Below are 22,370 nucleotides of genomic sequence, written 5' to 3'. Positions count from 1 at the left end.
TAGTAATTTATAGTGATGTCTTCATATTATGAGAAGTTCAATCATATTGAAATTATTTTCTGCACCTTACATTTAAGAAAGTATATAAAAGTATATAATGCATTTTATGGTAATTTCTGTGAAAAGTTGTAGACACATTTAACAATTTTGGAATAAGAATATTTAACAAGTATGATGCTCTGAAGTTACTTAAGTGTACTGCAGGGAATGTTACTGAGAAGTAAAAGGTAAATTACTAAGACTAACTGCATCTGCCTTTGCTGTGTGACTCCATCCTTAGATAAATGCCTCACACGTTTCAAGCTAAAATAAATAAAATTATTTAAAAGTCCAGTGGCTCATATACAGCATCCTCTCAAAAAATATTTGCTATAGGTCACGGAAGTCTTGGGAAGCTGTCTGTTTTAACTCCCTCTTTGCTAATCTGTGCTTTAAAATCAATAATATCTCCTCTCTGACAAAGAGAATACACTGAGCATATTTGACCAAGATTCCTCCCTTTTAAAAGACCACTTCTGAACTGAGAATGGGGATATGATTTTTTATTGTAGTTGTACTATAGGGCACAAAGTAAAGTATCATTCAAAAAATAACATAAATAAAAAATATATATCAGATCAATGTGTCTTTATAGGAACTGATTGGCAGCATATGTCTAATTTACTAAATGAAATATAAACTTAAAATAAGAAGTTACATCTTTATAGTGCCGACTTACATCAGCCATTCGCTGAATCTGTGGAAGGCTTTCTATGATTCTTTGTTGTAAAGCTGCTACTTGATGACTTAACTCTTGTATGGACTGTGCTAAGTCATCTGTCTCAAAAATCGCTGACAGGTCTTCGAGATCCGTGAAAACTGAATGTAAAAGAGTGTGCTTCTGTTCTGAATCTTCCAAAGCCATCTAGATAACGGAAAACATGAAAAATGAGAGAGAAACAGCAAGATATTGGAACAAGGTAATCAAAATTTAAAATAGAGAAAATTCTATAACTATGTATGGTGATGGATGTCAACTAGACTTAATGTGAGTGATCATTTTGCAATACATACAAATATTGAATCATTCTATTGGACACCTGAAACTAATAAATGTTTTATGTGAATTATACCTTAATTAAAAAAATTAAATCAGAGAAAATCTGAATTTGTCTCAATATTTCAAACTCCTGTTCATTTCCACTTTTGTGATGAAACACTGGAAAAGACTTTGATGCTGGGAAAGATTGAGGGCAGGAGGAGAAGAGGGTGACAGAGGATGAGATAGTTGGATGGCATCACTGACTCAATGGACATGTGCTTAAGCAAACTCCAGGAGATAGTGAAGGACAGGGAAGCCTAGCAGGGTACAGTTCATGGGGTCACAAAGAGTCGGACACGACTGAGTGACTGCACAACAGTGAAACACTGAACATTGTCTTCAGTGGCGGTAGTAACTATAGACTGTCTACTCCATTTCAGTGGGCTTGCAGCAGCTATCTTACAGCATGTAGCCCTGCTCCTCCACCGTCATTAACAGAATCAGAAACACCTGACCTGTAAGTCCATCCCTCTATAAATTTGGAATTAGGGCCAAGAAAGCCATTCAGTTGGCTGATTTGTAATTTTGGGAACATGGGCTTTGGAGAAATATATAGATGAAGTGGGGATGAGAAATGAAGAGGCAGTTCAGTGGCTTGCCAGTCCTGGTGCCAGCGTCCTCCTTGGCCTTACCACTGACTTCTGTGAGACAACCTTATAGCTTGAAGTCACTTGAATAATTTGATACCAAAGAGTTCTAGCTGATAAAACCAAATAAAAGTGGAAAACATCCATTTTTAAAGTCTCTCAGACATTCTTCCTTGTAATTTTTCTTTTTTTCCTTTTAATAATTACAATCATTAACTTTCAAACTTAAGATATCAAAATATCTCAGCCACCTGTTGGAAATGTTCAACCTGATAATGTTGCCTTCAGATAATTTCATAAAAAATAACTGACATGAGAAAGACCATGCAACTAGAAATCTAGTTATTTCTAGACTAGAATCAAGTCTAAAATTAATAAGGTTACTGACTTCATTCAAAATCCCAGCAGAAGAAAACTTTAAGGAAACCAAAACTAAAACCAATGCTTTTTCCAATAATACTATTTACAATAGCATCAAAAAATACACAGGTATAAATTTAACAATTTACATTAAAGAGAAATTAAAGAAGACCAGAATAAATAGAGAAACATCATGTTCTTAGATAGGAACAGTTAATATGGCTAAGATGTAAATTCTCACCAAACTGATCTAGATTTAATTCAATCCCACTCAAAATTCCAACAGACCTCTGCATAGATACAGAAGCTGATTCTAAAACTTATATAACTTGTATGGAAATGCAAAAGACTCAGATTAGCCAAAACAAATTTGAAAAAGAAGGACTAAGTTGAAGAATTTATGCTCCCTGATTGCAAGACTTACTATAGTAATCAAAGTTGTATCATATTGGTCACATAGATCAATAGAATAAGACGTTCCAGAAACAGACTCACATATATGAGAGGTCATTGATTTTCAACAAAGCACTGAAGTAATTCAAGGGTGAGCCCTTTCAAAATGTGGTGCTAGAACAATTGGCTACCCCCAGAGGAAAAAAAGTGAACTTTAATTCTCACTTCATAACATACTAAGAGTTAAACCTATAAAATTTCTAGAAGATACGAGGAAATCCTAGTGACCTTGGGTTAGAAGAAGATTTCTTAGATACAACACAAAAGAATAATACATAAATGAAAAAATATTTATTAATTAGACCCCATCAAAGTAATAACATTTGATCTCTGAAATATAATATTGAGAGAATGAAAAGACAAGCCACAAACTGGGAAAAAATATTTGTAAATTACATTCCTAATAAAGGACTGGATTTTAGAATACTGTATAAATCACTCTTATAACTCAATAATAAAAAGACAGACAACCCAATTTAAAACTGGGCAATGAAGAAAAACTGAACAGACTTCACAAAGGAAGTGTACAAATGACAAGTATACAAATAAATGCTCAAATAAATTAATCATTAGTCATTAAAGAAATGCCATTTAAATCACAATGAGATACCACTACATGTCACTAGAGTAAAATGTAAAAGATAATATCAAGTTCTGAAAAAAATACAGGATAATTAATTAGAACTCATATTATTAGTGGGAGTGAAAAATGGTACAGCCATTTTGGAAAATAATTTGCCAGTTTCTGACCTAGCTAAATACTGTAAGAGCCAGCAATCTGTGAAAACACACGTCCACACAAAGATTTGTAAATCATTGTTTTCAGTAGCTTTGCTCATAGGGATTCCCTGGCGGTTTAGGTGGTAAAGACTCTGCCTACAGTGCAGGAGACCTGGGTTCGATCCTTGGATTGGGAAGATCCCCTGGAGAAGGGAATGGCTACCCACTTCAGTATTCTTGTTTGGAGAATCCCCATGGACAGAGGAGCCTGGCAGGCTACAGTTCACAAAGAGTTGGACACACAAGAGTTGGACACAACTGAGCAACTCACACACACACACATGCAGTCCCTACCTCCTGGCACTCATGTCCTTATAATCAGTTCCCTTGATTGTAGGCTGAGCTTATTGATATACTTCTAATAAGATATGGTGGAAATGATGAGCTGTCACTTCCAAGATTAGATTGTAAGAGACCATTTCTGTCTTGGGAGCTCTTCGATATCTTTTAGATTGTTCATGGTGAAGGAAGCCAGCTGCCACACCATGAGGCAGTCTTGCAGAGAGGGTCATCTGTCTGCGAATGGAAGTGGATCTTCTCAGGCCTGCCAACAACCACGTGAATGAACTTGGAAGTGCATCCTCTCTCTTCCTTCACCCAAACTGAGCCTTCAAATGAGACCACACCCTTGGCTGACACCTTGACTGCATTCTCTTAAGAGACCTTGAGCCAGAAGCACTCAGGTAAAGCCATGCCTGAATTCCTGACCCACATGAACTGTGAGATATGAAATGTTTCTTGTTTTAAGCAGATAACTTTAGGAGTAATGAGTTGTACAGCAGTATATGTATGTAGCCCCAAACTTGAAATATCCAACTCTGCTACTCAGGGCTCTCATCCAATCTTTTCCAAATCCTACTTTTGCTGCAGGCTATTAAGGGAAGTACAGGGCTTCCTGGTGGCTCAGTGGTAAAGAATCCACTTGCTTTGCAGGAGACCCGGGTTCAATCCCTGGGTTGCAAAGACCCCTGGAGAAGGAAATGGCAACCCACTCCAGTATTCTTGCTTGGGAAATACCATGGACCGAGGAGCCTGGCAGACTACAGTCCATGGTGTTGCAAGAGTTGGACAGGACTTAGTGACTAAAGGACAACAACATTCTAAAGTAGGACAACTATTTTCAAAACAGGAACAAAGTGAGGTATTCACATGTAACTAGTTATTTGTGACTTATCTCCCATTTAGGGATTTACTAGTATCAGCCTGCACGTGGGTATCAGCCTGCACGTCCCCTTGTCCCTACTTTTCCACCAAATAACCTAAATTCTACTCAGTTCCAGCTCCTAAACAAAGGCCAGCAAAGAAGGGTATCCTGAACAGTTTGAGAGACACTTCCACACTTTTACACTGTGTCAGAAGAAGGCAGTAATAGTTCAGCTGTTTTTGTGTGAGTTCATTCTTGTACAGTTTAAAAAAAAAAAAAAAAAACTCCTAAGGAGAATTTGAGGAAAAAACAAGCATCGTTCCTCTCTTCCGTCTTTGCAAAATTCTTCTTTTTTTTTCCTATTTGCCAATTTTTTTATTTTTATTTTATTTTATTTTTTTACTTTTTTTTTACATTTTATTTATTTTTTATTTTATTTTTAAACTTTACAATATTGTGTTAGTTTTGCCAAATATTGAAATGAATCCGCCAAGTGATTTAGAACAAAAAGATGAAAGACTTTCCCGGCGGTCCAGTGGTTAAGACTCGGAGCTTCCAGGGTAGAGGACATGGGTTCATTCCTCGGTTGGGGAACTAACATCCCACATGCCACTCACGGTGCAGCCAAAAATAAATAAATGATTTGAAATAAAATAAAAGATGGCATGTTTTGGATATGTGGAACATCAACCCAAGAGTTGGGGGCAGCAATTACAGGCAAGGTAAAAAGAAACAAGTAGGTGAAAATGCAATATCCTTACAATTGTTGCCATAGGGAAAAAAGTGTGCCAACAAATCTCAAACACCCAGAGGTCAGCTGTTACTCAGGGACACATTGTGCTACTTAAAAGATATAAAAAAGGAGCTATTTCAGCTTTGAGGTCTGATTACTCTAAAAGCTGTTATAGGATAAACCTTCTCCTAAGAGATTCTTTCTCATGGCTGAATAATACGAGAGAAGGGAAATATCCCTTCACAATAAAGTTTAAGCCAACACTTGGTGTCCAGAAGATTTCTAGCAGTCATGGCCCTGAGTAGGAAAAGACTTTTATTTGTTTTGTCTTTGTAGGTTAGTATGGAAACACAGGGCATCTGTGGAGCACCAGGAAGGAGATAGGAACTTTGGAATCATGGTGTGCTAGTACTGGAAGGAACGACAGATTAGTTTTCTAATGCTATATAACTAATTACCACAAACTTAGCAGCTTAAAATAAAACAAAATTATTATCTCATAGTTTCCATGGCTTATGAGTTCAGGCTTAGGTGGATCCTCAGCTCAGGATGCCACAAGGCTGCAATCAAGGTGCCATCAGAGCATAAGTTTCTCTGCCAAGTTCATTCTGATTGTTGGTAGAATTTAGCTGTAGGACTGAGATTCTAGTTTTCTTGTGAGCTGTTGACTTTTGGAGGCTACCCGCAAAGAGTCGGACATGACTGAGCGACTTCACTTTCACTTTTCACTTTCATGCACTGGAGAAGGAAATGGCAACCCACTCCAGTGTTCTTGCCTGGAGAATCCCAGGGACGGGGGAGCGTGGTGGGCTGGTGTCTATGGGGTCGCACAGAGTCGGACACGACTGAAGTGACTTAGCAGCAAGGGTCTTGGCCTTGGGGTCCTTTCATAGTATGCTATGCTATGCATGCGTGCTCAGTCGTGTCCAACTCTTTGTGACCCTATGGAATGTAGCCCACAAGTCTTCTCTGTCCATGGGATTTTTCAGGCAAGAATACTGGGGTAGGCTGCCATTTCCTCCTCCAGGGGACCTTCCTGACCCAGAGATTAAGCACTTGTCTCGTAAGTCTCCTGCATTGGCAGGTGGGTTCTTTACCACCAGTACCACGTGGGAAGACCTCTCATGGTATGAGGTCTTACTTATTCAATCTAGCAGGAGAATCTTATTCTAGTCTGTTACCAGGGAGTTTTAAAATCATATATCCATGATCAGTCATGTATTCATGGGAGTGACTATCCCATATACATCTCTATATGCTGTAACTTAATCAACAGAGTGACTCTCCCATCACATACTCATACTCCTGCCCACACTCAAGAGAGGGGGATTATTCAGGTCATGTACACCAGGGAACAGGACTATTGGGAGCCGCCTTGGAATTCTACGATCAAAACCATCACCACCATTCAGTGCCACATTCTCACTTTACAAATGGGGAAAACCGTGGCCCAGGGAGGACACAGTGAATTATTCATAAAATCATGACATACTCATGAGGACAGAAAGAACTAGATCCTGGTCTCCAAAACCCCTATCTAGAGCCTGCCACTCTCCCAAACTTCCTTCTGCCATTTGGCATGCTTCAGGATAAGGTTGTATTTTATAGGAAAGACGCGGGGAGGAAAGCATCATGATGGTCAGGCTAAGCCATTAATCATTATATAGATTCTGTGACACCCAGGAAACAGTGAAAGCTCACTCACCTGAAGGGTGCTAGCATGGTGACTCAGTGTCTTTGAAGAGTCATAGTCTGCAGGATCAGCCAGCAAACGACTGGTATTTTCTATCCAAGCCTCAGTACTCTTCAAAAGATCATGATATTCTTCCATCTTAATTGTGGCCTGTGAAAGAGAGGCAGAACCAAACTCAGTCTGATGCCTCCTCCTTGAGTCAAACGATTCTTGAATAAAGAATTGGTTGCTGTGAGTCAGTGGTGTCAGGTCTCACAGGGCTCCACGCCCCACAGCTGGGACACTTGCCCACCCCATCCAGCTTTCAATCCTTCAATCTATAAACTGAATCCTGGCCACAAGTGGGAAGGATTGAAGAAGTTCTATCCCGGCACTACAGGCCTCAGCATGGGTTCCAAGTTAGCTTTGCAACTGGTCTGGTTCCCATTTTATGCTCTATTCTGAAAACTGGGTTTCCACTTGGTTTTCCTGTCCAGGGCCTTGTCCTGCAGCATCCCAGTCCTTCTGAGAGTAGGTTCCTGCCTTGCTCCTGCTAGATCACATGCACAACTCATCCACCATGACCCTTACTTGCAGGGAGGGTGGGGTGTCTTGTTCCCGAATGATGTTCTCTCTCTGGTTCTCTCCAGGGATACTTGAGATTGCCTGCCTCTCTTACCTCTTGAGAAGTCTAATTCTCACCCAGAATCCTTGTGTGCTCTGGCTTATTTTTAAAGTTCTTTTTTTTTTTTTTTTTTGATTGGACCATTTTTAAAGTCCTTATTGAATTTGTTACAATATTCCTTCTGTTTTATATTTTGGTTTTTGGTCACAAGGTATGTGGGATCTTTGCTCCCTGAGCAGAGATCAAACCCACACCCCTTGCACTGGAAGGCAAAGTCTTAACCACTGGACTGCCTGGGAAATCCTATGTGGTCTCACTTTTGGATTCCTGCTTATTATCTCATAGTTTCCATGGAGTATGAGTCCAGGCATAGCTTAGGTGGGTCCTCAGCTCAGGATGCCACAAGGCTGCAATCAAGGCCCCATCTTGAGCTTAGGTGTCTCTTCCAAGTTCATTCTCATTGTTGGTAGAATTTAGTTGTAGGACTGAGATACCAGTTTTGCCAGCTGTGAAATCTTGTCCCCTCGATGACCACTTGAACCTATGGTATGGCTCTAGCCTCAGGTCCTAAAACTGGCAATTCAAGGGAAACCAGCTGCCTCTGAATATGTATTTCTGTTTTAAACCCATCTCACTACCAGCACTGGCTCTGTGTAGCTATAATGTGTTGTTACAGCCATACCTTGTTTAGCTGTGAGGTTCTAGATTCTGCCCTCTGTGATACTTGCTGATACTGCTGGAAAGGAATCATCAATTTATCCATCCATTCTTGAGCTTGTCCTGGGTCCTGTTCAACAAGGTCCTGAACTTCAGAATCCAGCTCATTTAGCTTGGAATGCCAGAGATCAAGCTCATCCCACATTTTCTGGAGATGAAAAGCATAAGTCAGTTCGGATGAAGAATATGTTAATTTCTAAGTTTTCACACAGTGTCTGTACTTGTGTTACCCAAACAATATGGCAGAGACAACACTGCAGTCAAAGTTTTTCACTTATGCCCAGCAACAGCATGTGACCTGAACTGGAAAACACTTTTTCTGAGGTCTCTTAACTTTGCTGCTGCTGCTGCTGCTAAGTGGCTTCAGTTGTGTCTGACTCCATGCGACCCCATAGATGGCAGCCCCCACCAGGCTCCTCCATCCCTGGGATTCTCCAGGCAAGAATACTGGAGTGGGTTGCCATTTCCTTCTCCAATGCATGCATGCATGCTAAGTCGCCTAAGTCATGTCCAACTCTGTGCGACCCTATGGACAGCAGCCCACCAGGCTCCTTCATCCACAGGATTCTCCAGGCAAGAATACTGGAGTGGGCTGCCATTTCCTTCTCCAGCTCTTAACTCTAACTGTATTCATTTCAGTACAAATTAGCTGTAAGGGGGCACAAAGTCCTGGGCATTTTCAGAGATGAATGACACCAAACAAGGTCAACATAACCCTAACCGAATCTTTCCAGAGTGATGAGGTAACATTATATTTAAAAGGGCTTGGGTAAATACCTATCTTAGACCAGTATATATATGTACTTAATCTAGAAGACAATTCTTATAAATGTTAAAAAAAAATGATAAAAAGAAAATATCACTCTGACTCAGAGTAATGCAGAGGCAGGAAACTCTAGCCACATGTATTAGTAGCAACTGCTTTTGGTTCAAGAAACCAATAGACTGGATTCAAATGTGGACTTGTCTGGGGTGAGGAAATTTCAAAGGCAACATTCAATTATTACTTAATATCTGCATAAGAACATAATTTCTAGAAATGAAAAAATCTGGTTAAGTTGCTTATTGAGAGCCCAGGGTTTTTTCCAATGGCAAGCCATATTCTGACCTATTTTTATTTTTAATTTAATTTTTTATCCTTTGACATCACATTTATTTGGTTTAGAGGGAGCTACAAAGCAAAGGCAGGTATGATTGTTTGTGAGCAAATCTTGTTCACCTTATTTTAAAAGAATATACACACTCTAATGTCTTCTTATAAGAAAGAAGAACACATACAACAGGTACAATTATTTCTTTCAATATTTATAATTATTTTGTTCTTTTTACCAAAAGGAACACAATCAGGTTGAGTTAGAAACCAAAGGAGAGGTTTAACTGCAGGGAGGGAATAGATGGAAGGGGAGTGATAAGAAGTAAGACTTCTCCGAGGATAACTTAAAAAAATTGAGGTAGAACTGATAACATTTTATTCGTTTTAGGTGTACAACACAATGGTTCACTATTTCTATCTACTGTAAAATGATTGCCACAATAAGTCTAATTAAAATCCATAATCCTGGGTTTTAGAACCAAAAAAAAAATCCATCACTATTCATAATTACAAAATGTTTTTCCCCTGTAATAAGGACTTTTAAGATGGATTCTCTGAACTATTTCTAACACTTACTTGGCTGTGCTGGGTCTTAGTTGTGGCATGCAGGATCTTTAGTTGCTTACTTGCAACATGTGAACTTTTAGTCACAGCATGTGGGATCTAGTCCCCTGACCAGGGATTGAACCCAGGCCCCTGCATTGGGGGCACAAAGTCTTAGCCACTGGACAACCGGAAGTCTCTCTTAGCCCTATTTTTAAAAGTTTCCATTCATAGTAGAATATTTCCTTAAACTGTAAAATATAATGTTTTCCACACTCAGGAGTTTACTTAGAAGTTAAGAGGCAGAATATTATGTTTATATACCATTCTAAAACCTAAGACATTTTGCATGGGAAATAAATTTGAAATTTTTATTTTTTTTCTGTTTTCCTTTGGCAGTCTAAAGACAAGCTGTTAATCCTATTCATATCCTATTGAAATATTTTTATATGTCAGTTTTCCCAAGATAGGATCCTTACTTTTCTTCCCTTGTGCAAAGGCTGGTTCACAAGCTCTCAGCAGTCTGGGTCTCTTCCCATTACGGAAGAAACATCACAATTCTTAAATGCAACCTTCTCCATCAAGGCTTTGCAGGTGACACTGTCAGCGAGGAGGCCCCTTAAACCTGGGTTAGGATCCCTGTGATGACTAATGAACAGGGAATACACCAGATGCTGGAGGAAGCTAAGGGAGGAAGTTACCTTTTGAATTTCTTGAGCTTTCTCAATATTTTTGCTTTTCTGCTGTAGCATCTTTTCGACATTACAAAGCCCATTATTAATTTCGTCTATTTTTCTACTCGTTGTATACGACGGTGAGCTTTTCAGGACTTCGTTGCTAATCTGTTACAAGTGAGAAAGACACAACGGAGATGTTTTCTGCACTGTATTCAGAGGTTCAAATACTAAAAGGGGCAGTCACACAAGTGTGAAATTTTACTTGTACGCATTTCTTAAGGTCTGGGAAAAATTCCGAACCATGCTGATTACTGCCAAAATGAGACGGTAGATTAGTGGACTAGGAAATGGCAGCTGGGCTGATCTGAATTTTTAAAGCCAACCTAAAAAAAAAGAAAACTGACCAACAACATTTTGCTCAATGTAACCCACAGTATGTATGACAGCTGTGTGCTGTACTGGGCAAAATTACTGAGAGGACTGTTAGAAATACACTCCAAGGGAGCAAATGATAGGAAAGAATTCCTAGGAGAACATTTATTTATCATACAGTCTGTTTTTATGAGAGAATCCTCTGTACTGATCTGTTTTCAATAAAAGCAAACATTCTTAATCTGATGTAAAAAATGTAATCCTCACCTTAATATTCATTTAGGTGAAAAAAAACTTCTAAAGCTAGCTGTTTCTTGCAGCAAAAAAGCTTAGTTTTTCTATGTGAATGTTTCTAGTATATGTTTTCCTAGCAATTAGAAATCTAGCTGCTAAACAGTGTATTTTTTTTTTAATTGGAATGATTTACCTAACAAAATAACTTGTGCTCAGAAAGATAATAAATGTTGAATGTATCATTTTTCAAATGCCTGATAGTTTGAGTTCTTGGTTGTTTTTTTTTTTTTCTCCTTGAACTATGTTGATAAAGCTTTCTCCAAGCAGCCACTGAATAACCAAATAGTGAAGTGAAAGTTGCTCAGTCGTGTCCAACTCTTTGCGACCCCATGGACTGTAGCCCGTCAGGCTCCCTCGGTCCATGGGGATTCTCCAGGCAAGAATACTGGAGTGGGTAGCCATTCCCTTCTCCAGGGGATCTTCCCAACCCAGGGATCGAACCCAAGTCTCCCGCATTGCGGGTGGATTCTTTACCATCTGAGCCACCAGGGAAGCCCAAGAATACTAGAGTGGGTAGCCTATCCCTTCTCCAGTGGACCTTCCCGACCCAGGAATTGAATCAGATAATACTTAATACTTTTGCATAATCCTCTTAATTCACTTTTTAAAACCACTATATTTGTACAACCATTGAGGCTGAACCTTCCAATGCAGATACTACACAGATACAGAAACTGAAACTCAGGCTAAATAACTTGCTTAAAGTCACACATTAAGGCGTAGGTGAACTCATCACAAGAAGCCTGAGCCATCAGACACCAAGGCCTTATGCTCTTTTCTCAACATAAGGTTGCTATAGTTTATATAATAAGTGATAGTTTATATAATGATTTTATCCCACAGACCATACCATAGTCAAGATTTGTAGAAAAAAATTAATCCTGTATTAGCTTTTTATTGCTATATAACAAATTACCACGAAATGAACCTTTCTGATATTTTAAGTAGTTATTCTCCAGGCAGAAATGCTTATCATTTTCATACACTAGGAGATCATGAATTAGGTGAAGTATGCAGCCATCTGAATTACACAGAATGGTACTGTGTCTACTGCGTGGGTCCTATAAACATACCACGCAAGAAAAATCAGTTTATAGACATACACAGAAATAAGAATTACAGATGAAACTTTCAACCCTAAATTTAAAAGGTAAATTTTGATGATTAAATCACTTTGTCAAGGATTTTCATATGAAGTAGTCAGGAAAACCAATTTAGTTTCTCTCAAAAACATTTAATATTTTCTAACAATACATGATTCTTGGGGAAGTTTCTCATAATAGATTATCTAAGAAATCTGCCATAAGTTTGAAATCTGTTTTTTTGTGTGTGCAATTAATATCTACCTTATTGAATTATAGGTATTCTAGGCTTCAAAAGGCAATACAAAAATCTTTCTGCATTCTTCTGGACCAAACTGAATGCTGCTCTGTTGGATCGGGGCAGCCTTTAAATAACACAATAAAATTGTCTTGTTATTCTCCTATGTCTCCAAGTACTAGGGAAACTTCCTATTCTTTCTTTCAACCTGGACTTTTAGGTATAAAAGACTTGTCTGGGAATGCTGTGTGAAAATTGCGTTACCATCATCATCAGAAAGGCACCGTGTGTTAAGTGCTATTCCTAGTGAGTTATGAAACGTGTATTCTTATTGCTCTTGGTTGCAATTTCAAAACGTTAACGGCAAAGTATTATTCATGTCCAAAATGAATGACTTGCAGTGACTTTCCAGAAAAAGGAAAGCCAAGTAAAAGACAATATATAACTCTATTTTTAAGTGCAAGAGAAGAAAAACTAAGCATCTTGACAACTAAAAATAAATAGACTAATTCTGTTACCTGTGTCACTTACTTAGAGCAGTATTGAATTCACAAAAAATTATCACTCAACTAAACTCTATGAAAACAGACATAGTTGGAATCAGGACAAATGAAAATGTGATATTAAATGATATTTTCTTCTTTATATTCATTACCCTCCATAAATAATACCACGAATACAAACATTATTACCTTCTCATCTACGTCTTCTAAAGCGTCTCTGCATTCTTCCACCTGGGATTCAATCTCTGCAGGGACTATGGTGTACATTTCAGAATACTTGATTCGCAGTTTTTCCATAATATTCTCAAAAGTTAGCTTCCCTTTCTTAAGAATGCTTTGAAGCTCCTAAAAAAATCAAGAGAGTTTCAAATGCTCCCAGGACAGAGAAAAAGTTTAATTTTAAACAGGAAAGCCGCTTTTCAGCACATCCTTATGATTTAAATGAGCAAACTTTGCATGACAAAACCTCACTATTGATACAAGCTGATTAAGCCTGAGAGATCTTCAGTTCGGTTAGATGATGCTTTCTAAATTGTAAAGAATTAAACTTGATATCTCTTCATAGTGTCAACCCATTGTCCTGAAAAGACATTACAACATCTCCTGCTTCTAAAGTACCTCTAGGATTTAAGTATATCTCAGTAGCAGTCTTGATATAAAAGGCTGCTAGTAGCAAAAAGTTTCAAAGATTTTTTTTTTTATTAACTTGTTGCCATTTCTGCTTCTTCCTACATTAACATCACAATGATTCAAGGCCACTAAAAGCCCTGTGTTTGAAGCAGAAGTGTCTGCTTTCATGTAATTAGACAGCCCAGTGGAGCTCAACCTCTTTCAAAAGGGAGGGTTCCAGTTCCCTGTAAAGAATGTGAGTTTTTAGGAGATAAAAGAAACCTGAACAAGCCGTCTATTGGTAGTGGCCTAGAAACAGAATCTGATCTGCGTTCTCCTGCACTAATTATAAAGGAGAAACTCATTTGTTTGGGAAAGTTTCCCAAAGATAAAGTGGAAAAATACTTCTTGACTTTCCTGTGGCTTTTGGAGGTTTCTTTCATTTCTACAGTAGCTGTTCAGGAGCATTATTTGTGTCAATGGATTGAGCCACCACACTGAAGAATGATTACAATTTTGAATGACTCCACGATGTGTCACTGCTTTCCTTTTAACCCTCAGCAGAGAACAAATCTAGAGAGGAAAAGTCAGAGAACACCCCCATTCTGACAAATGTGGGGTTTCAGACACGGTGTGCTCCTGGTTTATCTAGACCTCGCCGCGAGTACAGGTCTTCATTCAGAGCTACCCCAAGACGGCTTCCCCATGAAGAATGCTTCTGTGACACAGGGTAAGCTTCCTTTTTCATTGAAAACCAAAAGCTCTGCAACTTTTGAATAAACCTTCATCACTTTTGCCTGTAACCACTGAATGGAATGAAAAGAGATGGACCCTTAGCCTATGTATAGACTGATATTTAGTTGCTAAGCTGTGTCCAACTCTTTCACAACCCCATGGACTGCAGCCCACCAGGCTCCTCTGCCCACGGGATTCTCTAGGCAAGAATCCTGGAGTGGGTTGCCATTTCCTTCTCCAGGGAACCTTCTAGACCCAGAGAGAGAACCTAGCCTCCTTCACTGGCAGGTGGATTCTTTACCACTGCGCCACCTGGGAAGCACTTATATATAGATAGTGTGGTATAAGAAACATATTTAGAGTTTTTAAAAATTAATTTTTATTGGAGTATAGTTGTTTTACAATGTTGTATAGGTTTATATTACATAGCAAAATAAATCAGCCATACATATACAAAAATCCCCTCCCTTTTGGACTTCCTTCCTATTCAGGTCATGACAGTGCATTGAGCAGAGTTCCCTGTGTTATACAGTATATTCTCATTAGTTATCTATTTTATATAGAGTATCAATCCCAATCTCACAATTTCTCCTAGATATATTCAGTCTTCATCCCTAGTTCCTGGCACAGCTTCTAAAACCTTTGGAATTTCCTGGATTGGGGTGAGTGTCTTTTGTTATTTATAACAAGCCTTTTCCAACTCTAAGGGAGTTTATGGTAATAAGACAACCTTTGGTGGTGGTTGGGTGAAGGTTGGGGGTGTGTAGGGGATGACAGCTTCAGGAAGGAGGCTGGTTGCCACAGGAACCATCCATGTGATTAGAGGGTTGGAACTTCCACACCTCTAGAGGGGAGAAGGGCTGTGATTGTGATAATCACCGTCAGTGATTTAATCAACCATGCCTATATAACGGAGCCTCCATTTGCTGTTGTTCAGTCGCTCAGTTGTGTCTGATTCTTTGCAACCCCATGGACTGCAGCACAGCAGGCTTCCCTGTCCTTTACCATCTCCGTGAGCTTGCGGAAACTTATGTCCATCAAGTCGGTGATGCCATCCAGCTATCTTATCCTCTGTCATCCCCTCCTCCTCCTGCCTTCAATCTTCCAGCATCAAGGTCTTTTCTAATGAGTCGGTTCTTCGCATCAGGTGGCCAAAGTATTGGAGTTTCAGCTTCAACATCAGTCCTTCTAAAGAATATTCAAGATTTATCTCCTTTAGGATTAACTGGTTGGATCTCCTTGCAGTCCAAGGGACTCTCAAGAGTCTTCTCCAACACTACAGTTCAAAAGCATCAATTCTTCAGCATTCAGCCGTCTTTACGGTCCAACTCTCACATCCATACATGACTACTGGAAAATATAGCTTTGACTACATGGACCTTCGTCAGCAAAGAAATGTCTCTGCCTTTTAATATGCTGTCTCGATTTGTCCTACTTTTCTTCCAAGGAGCAAGCGTCTTTTAATTTCGTGGCTGCAGTCACCTTAAACATGGTTTGGGGTTGCTCTGGATTGATGGACACATCAAGGTGCTGGGAGAGTGGTACACCCAGAGAGGGCACGGAGGTTTGCTCCCCCTTTCCCCATACATTTCTTCTGGTTGGCTGTTTCTGAGTTGTATCCTTTACAATAAACCAGGAATAGCAAATAAAGTGCCTCCCTGAGCTCTTTGAGCCATTCAAGCAAATTTACAAACCTGAGGAAGGAGTCATGGAAGTCCTGGCTTTATAGCCTGTCATTCAAAATTTACCAGTAGCATGTGAAATGGGGAAGTCTTGTGGGACTGAGCCCCAAAGCTGGTGGTCAGTACTAACTCCTTGCAGTTAGTGTCAGAATGGAATTGGTGTCCCAGTTGGTGTCTAGAGGGTTGGAGAACAGGTTAGTGTGTATGTGTGTGTGTTGGGGGCGGGGGGGAAGCCCCACACATTTGGTGGCAGAATGTTTTGAGTAAAAACACTCTGATGGAGTGGTCCATCAGAGATAAGGTATTACATCCTACTAAAGCGAGCAGTTTAACATACTATACAAGAGTAGTCACAGACCCTGTTCATCATACACACTTGAAATGTAGTTGAAAAGGGGCTGCTTGGTCCACACTGGCCTATTCCCAACCTGGTCCCAACTCTGCTCTCTGTGCTCCAATCACGTGGGTCTCCTGTGGATCTCCTGTGGGTCTCCTGTGGATCTCCTGTGGGTCTGCCCACACCATGCCACAGAGCCTGTGTGCATATTCTCCTTTTCTAGGTTCCCTCGACACTAGCCATGGTATTACCTTTACTCTAATAACTTTGGATCCAAGATTTCAGACCTGTATCAGCCACATTCACTAGTTCATTCCTCACTTACCTCAAGCTGTTCTGCCTTTTCTGGACAGTCTTGTAATTCCATATTTTGGAAAGAGATTGTGGTCTGTTGAAATAAATTCTTCAAAGTAGTTATTTCTTTTGTAAAGGAATGTCTTTCTTGGATTTCATTCTGCATCAATTCCTTATTTTTCTGTGCTTTCTGCAAAAGCCTAAAGGAGAGCATCAAAATAAGATTATTCCTTTATTCTGTTTTTCTCTAGTCAATAATTTTATTTCAACAATTAACAAGATGTCTATATAGCTGACAAAAGACCTTTTTTCTCCTGAGAGGAAATGACCAGTTTTCAAGATTTATATACTATATGAAAAGTGAAAGTGTTGGTCACTTAGTCACGTCTGACTCTTTGCGACCCCATGGATTGTAGCCCACCAGACTCTTCTGTCCATGGAATTCTCGAGGCAAGAATACTGGAGTGGGTAGTCATGCCCTTCTCTAGGGGATCTTTCCAACCCAAGGATCAAACCCGGGTCTTCTGCATTGCAGGTAGGTTCTTTACCGTCTGAGCCACCAGGGAACCCCATATACAAACATATATCAAGTTCTATCACTCCATCAAAAACCTCTCTAAAACTTTCATTTCAAAATACCTTCTTTTCACACTTTACATTCCAAGTGCCAGCTCTATCCTCCTTTTTCCCATATAATCCCTGAGTTCAACTGAATATGACCAGAGGTGCGAATGAAGGAATGAGTGGGCTCATAGGGTCAGAGATGACCCCACTGGTGTTTCTATCTGAGCTGCCCCTACTTGCTATGGATGCAGCCATCATGTTTTTGGAGGAACTTAAGTCGTTAAAACTTTTCCTTAGGGCTATCTGGTATTTCTAGCTACAAACATATTATCTCCTTTGACCCAGTGATCCTACTTCTTGGCATCTTTCTTGATGAATTAATTCTAGAATGAAATTCTAGCATAATACTCACTATGAGCTTTAGTCAGTCATGTCCGACTCTGCAATCCCATGGACTGTAGCCTGCCAGGCTCCTCTGTCCATGGAATTCTCTAGGCAAGAATACTGGAGTGGGTTGCCATTTCCTTCTACAATACTCACTGTAGTGTTTTTATAAAAGTAAAAAGGTTATATATAATTTTAAGGTTCTGTGTTAGGGGCTTGATTATGACTGAGCGACTAACACACACACTCACATAAATACATTATTGGGCTTCCCAGGTAGCGCTAGTGATAAAGAATTAACCTGTCAATGCACAAGATGCAAGAGCCACAGGCTTGATCCCTGGGTCAAAAAGATCCCCTGCAGTAGGAAATGGCAACCCACTCCAGTATTCTTGCCTGGAAACTCCTATGGACAGAGGAGCCTGGTGGGCTACAGTCCAAGAGGTCACAAAGAGTTGGACACACCTGAGCACTACTACTACTACTAAATACATTATAGCATATCTACAAGGTGATATAGTTATATTTCAGAGAACATTTAATAGCATAGGAAAATGAACAAAATATGCTGATAGATGGCTCAGCAGAATACAAAACAGGATAGTACTATAATCACAATTTAAAAAAAATGTATAACCATAGTAAGAAAGTTGAATGATTGGTAGTAACTGTCACTGAATGAAAAATTAAAGGTGATTTTTATATTAATCTTCATAATTATCCACATTCTCTAAACTTCCTTTAATGAATATGTATTACTAAGTTAGAAAAACAGCAAACATTAAAAAAGTTTTTTGAAAGATTCATCCACAGTAACACCAAGATGGAGAAGGTGTGCTTGTTTTAATTATCATTAATATTAATCTTTTCTATCCTTTTCATACCTATCAGTGTTGATGCAACTCAATTCTGCCATACCATCTATCCTTGTTCTATAATATTTTTATATTCTAGAAATTCAATATTTTCTCAATTTTTGGCCTGAGTTGCAAACCCATTTCCTTAGTAGTTTTTCATAAATCTTACTTGTGGCATCGTTCTTGCATGGACATAATCTCTTGAGATGCAGGAACACTTTCCACAGCCCCCAAGCTTTCAGGAGTGCTCTGGATATTTTTTATACGCTGCAGAAGAAGGGCCAGTAACAGCTGTTGCTGCTCCACATTCTCCTCGTATTGGCGTAAACAGTCCAGCAGCCCCAAGAGTTCCTCTGTGGAGGCTGCCTCTTTTGCTTTGGAAATTTCAGGAACTTCTTCTTGAAGATTATCTAGGATAATTACTTCTCGTTCAATCTAATTTAATAAGCAAAAAAAAAAAGGAGCTGAAATAAGTAAAATATATTCTTACCACTTCAGGACTCAGGAATCATAATTTTTAAAGACTGGCTCGTCAGAGGATTCCCAAAGCCAAATTCCAGTTCAAAGTAATATCTGTCTTCCTATAGCTGGGAATATTATCCCTCCAGGATTTGAATCCCATAGTTCCCAGCTATTGATCATGTAGATGTGTGGTTAAAAAGAAGTGTTGCTGTTACGAGTGAAGGAAATGCTATTGAATATTTTCATAATTTCTTTTTCCTTTCAGGATCAGTTGCTTTACTAAAGCAAATCCTTGAATGAGCTCCACCAAACTGCATCCATGAAGTAGAAGAGGTTAGGCAAGTACTGGATAATTTTTCTATAACTCTCTCTTTTCCTTCACATCCAATCCCTATATACTCAGAAAAGTAAGTTCAATGGGTCCTCATTACCTGTCACCTAAACCAATGGGAATGCTGCCCAAATGACTGGACTGCTCATGTATTTCTCAACCACAGCTAAATGTAGAATTCAGAAATACATAACCTAATAAATCAAATCTCTAGAAATGGGAGTTCTACCAGCCCTGAAACTCAAACAAAGACACAGAAAACCAGATCCCTCTTACTCCCTCCTCGAATCCTCTAGCTCTCTCCTTTGCTGCGGCAAACATTTATCACATTGTTCCAGCATTGTTAACATTCCTGCTGTATGCTCAGACAGAATCAGGCATCTTGCAGTCTTGACATCACTGAATATCACACAGCTCAACTACATTTATGACAACATGCTAACTGAAATGATGAACTGGATGCCTAGTAAGACGTGCCAAAGAATGAGAATTCAAGAGCCCCAGCATCAGTTAAGTTTCTCAGGGACCTATGGTCTGGGGCATGCCAGCACTTCTATAAGGTAAAGATGAAGTTGTTCAATATTGCACTTCTACTGCCAAGAACGAGGCACAGCACCAGATGGACCCTTTGGGATTTTGGCAGCTGTGTATGCTATACTTGTGACTGCTGCTCAGAACTTGTGACCATCTATCAGAATCCTGCCAGTGTAGAGGGGGCAGTGCAGCAGGGCCAGGCTGTGGTATAAGCAGCCCTGTCACTTGGGCCATAGGTTCCAGCCGAGTCTCCAACTGCTAGAATACATGGGTACATGTGCAGATTGGCCCCTCTCCAAAGGACTCAGTTACGGAGTTTGTGCTTCCATCACCTCAAACCTAAATTCAGTTGAACTGAAGTCCTAGTTCTGCAGCTGCAGTTCCCCCAGGGAATGGGAAACGGGTTCCACTGGATTATTTTACAGTATGTCCCACCCTGTACCAGTCAAAGAACCAGCATGCACAGAAGAAAGAAATTGCCATGTGGACAGAGGTAACTGTCCATCTATGGTTTCCAACATACACTGGGGTTGAAAGAACTATGTTCATAATCCAGGATTAATCAAGCATTTCTTGGTGCTTCCATGGCCAGTGATAACCATAAATGGGCAACTGCAGCAACCAGGACCCGATAAGAGTAAAGCGACTAAAGGCTCTAGCCTTTCCTCGGTCAGCTCTCCTATCTCCCACTCCTGTTCCCTTGGATCACTTTCCAAAATAAACCACCTGCTGACAAGCCCCTGTCTCAGGTTCTGCTCTCTGCTGTTAAAGCTGCTAAGTCATTAGGAAGAGAATGCAAGGGGGAAGAATAATTTTCTTTTTGGACAATACTTTCATCCAAAAGCCAGGCAATTATTCAACTTGTGAATGGATAAACTGTTGTGTGTGAGTCTAGTAGACTACTACTCAGAAATGAACTACTGATATAAGCAACAGCATGAAGGAATTTCACACATACTATGTACGCTTAGCGGGAAAAGCCCAAGCTCAAACGCATTTGAGTCCATTTTTATGACTCTGAAAATGGCAAGACAGATTGCTGATTGCCACAGGCTGGAGGTAACAGAAGGGACTGACTACAAAGGGCACAGGGGGATTTCTGGGTGATGGAATGAAGTCTTGATTTATTGGTGGTCATGTGACTATGCATTTCTCAAAATGCAGCAAACTCTAAATTAGTAAAAGAGTTACCACAAAGATTATGCATTCATTCTGCAGCCTCTGGATGATTTTCCTTAGATAGAGCAGTCTAACAAAAATTGGTTATAAAACTTTTAGGTTCAGTCAGTTATAAAGTTGAGTCTAGAAAGGGAGGAGGAACTATAGTTGTTTCATAAGTAAACACAGCGAAGGAGACTGAAAAACTTGCAAGCAACAAAAATAAGAACTAAAACTAAAACAGAAAAGACTTTGGGATCTTTGGTAGAAGGGAAAGAAGACAGCCTTACACCTCCCATCATTATTGAAGACACGCCTTTATTTCAGCACATTATGATCAGTGGAGCATAAAATGATGATCCTGAATAACCAGGAATGAATAATTACATTAAGCAGACTCTGCTTAAGAAAACAGGAAGGTAAGACTTTAGGGGGAAAACACAGTAAATCAAAATTTAAATTAATTTTTTAATTGGTAAATTTAAATAAGCACTTATGCTTTTGAAAATATATTTACAAAACCTTTCTTTCATAAAGATACTGGATTGTACTTTTGAAAACATAAATTTATTTATTTTAATTGTAGGCTAATTACTTTACAATATTGTATTGGTTTTGCCATACATCAACATGAATCCGCCACGGGTGTACACGTGTTCTCCATCCTGAACCCCCCTCCCACCTCCCACCCCGTGGACTGTACTTTTTAAAAACAGAGATTCATTTTGTCACTTGTAAAATCATCAACCATGCCAAGAGAATCTTGGATGTACAGGTATTGAGATGGTATGATTTTTATTGAATGGATGAAAGATATTTGAAACTCACATCAATTTGGTAGGTGTAAATATCATTTAAGTGGATAGCTTAGTGGTTAAAAACGGACTATAAGTTGGATCTTCCATCACTCACTTATGAAACTGAGCAACTTCATCTCACTGTGCCTCCTTTCTTCATCTATAAAATGAGGATAGTAAAAATATCTACACTTCATAGGATTCTTGTGAGGATAAATGTAAATGTAATACATGTAAAGTGCTTAGAACTATGCCTGACACATATTCAATTGTCTATTACGTGTTAGTAGTTATTATTGTTTAGTACAGGAGAACATATTTTGTTTGCATTACTCTTTGAAAGACATTCTGTTAGCAGATACTGTCAAATGTTGTATGAATAACTACAAATATGCTATGCTAAGTCACTTCAGTCGTGTCCGACTCTGTGCAACCCCAGAGACGGCAGCCCATCAGGCTCCCCCATCCCTGGGATTCTCCAGGCAAGAACACTGGAGGGGGTTGCCATTTCCTTCTCCAATGCATGAAAGTGAAAAGTGAAAGTGAAGTCGCTCAGTCGTGTCCAACTCTTAGCGACCCCATGGACTGCAGCCTAACAGGCTCCTCTGTCCATGGGACTTTCCAAGCAAGAGTACTGGAGTGGGGTGCCATTGCCTTCTCCGAACTACAAAT

The 22,370-nt window shown here is 39.5% G+C and overlaps 1 protein-coding gene across 13 annotated transcripts in view; it reads right to left on the bottom strand.

The window, feature by feature from the left end:
• The window catches only part of SYNE2 (spectrin repeat containing nuclear envelope protein 2), a 326,466-nt gene that overhangs the window by 124,863 nt on the left and 179,233 nt on the right, over positions 1-22,370 (bottom strand). For all 13 annotated transcript variants that reach the window (XM_061429086.1, XM_061429085.1, XM_061429088.1 and 10 more), the window contains 7 exons: positions 18,586-18,851; positions 16,643-16,811; positions 13,144-13,299; positions 10,490-10,630; positions 8,118-8,300; positions 6,844-6,981; positions 719-904 (listed from right to left, as the gene is read on the bottom strand). In XM_061429086.1, coding sequence (XP_061285070.1) covers positions 719-904; positions 6,844-6,981; positions 8,118-8,300; positions 10,490-10,630; positions 13,144-13,299; positions 16,643-16,811; positions 18,586-18,851 — 1,239 coding nt within the window. The remainder of the gene's footprint in view (positions 1-718; positions 905-6,843; positions 6,982-8,117; positions 8,301-10,489; positions 10,631-13,143; positions 13,300-16,642; positions 16,812-18,585; positions 18,852-22,370) is intronic.

Source organism: Bos javanicus, chromosome 10 (genome assembly GCF_032452875.1).
Source record: "Bos javanicus breed banteng chromosome 10, ARS-OSU_banteng_1.0, whole genome shotgun sequence".
Lineage (NCBI taxonomy): Eukaryota > Metazoa > Chordata > Mammalia > Artiodactyla > Bovidae > Bos > Bos javanicus.
This window is presented reverse-complemented; position numbering and strand designations above follow the sequence as displayed.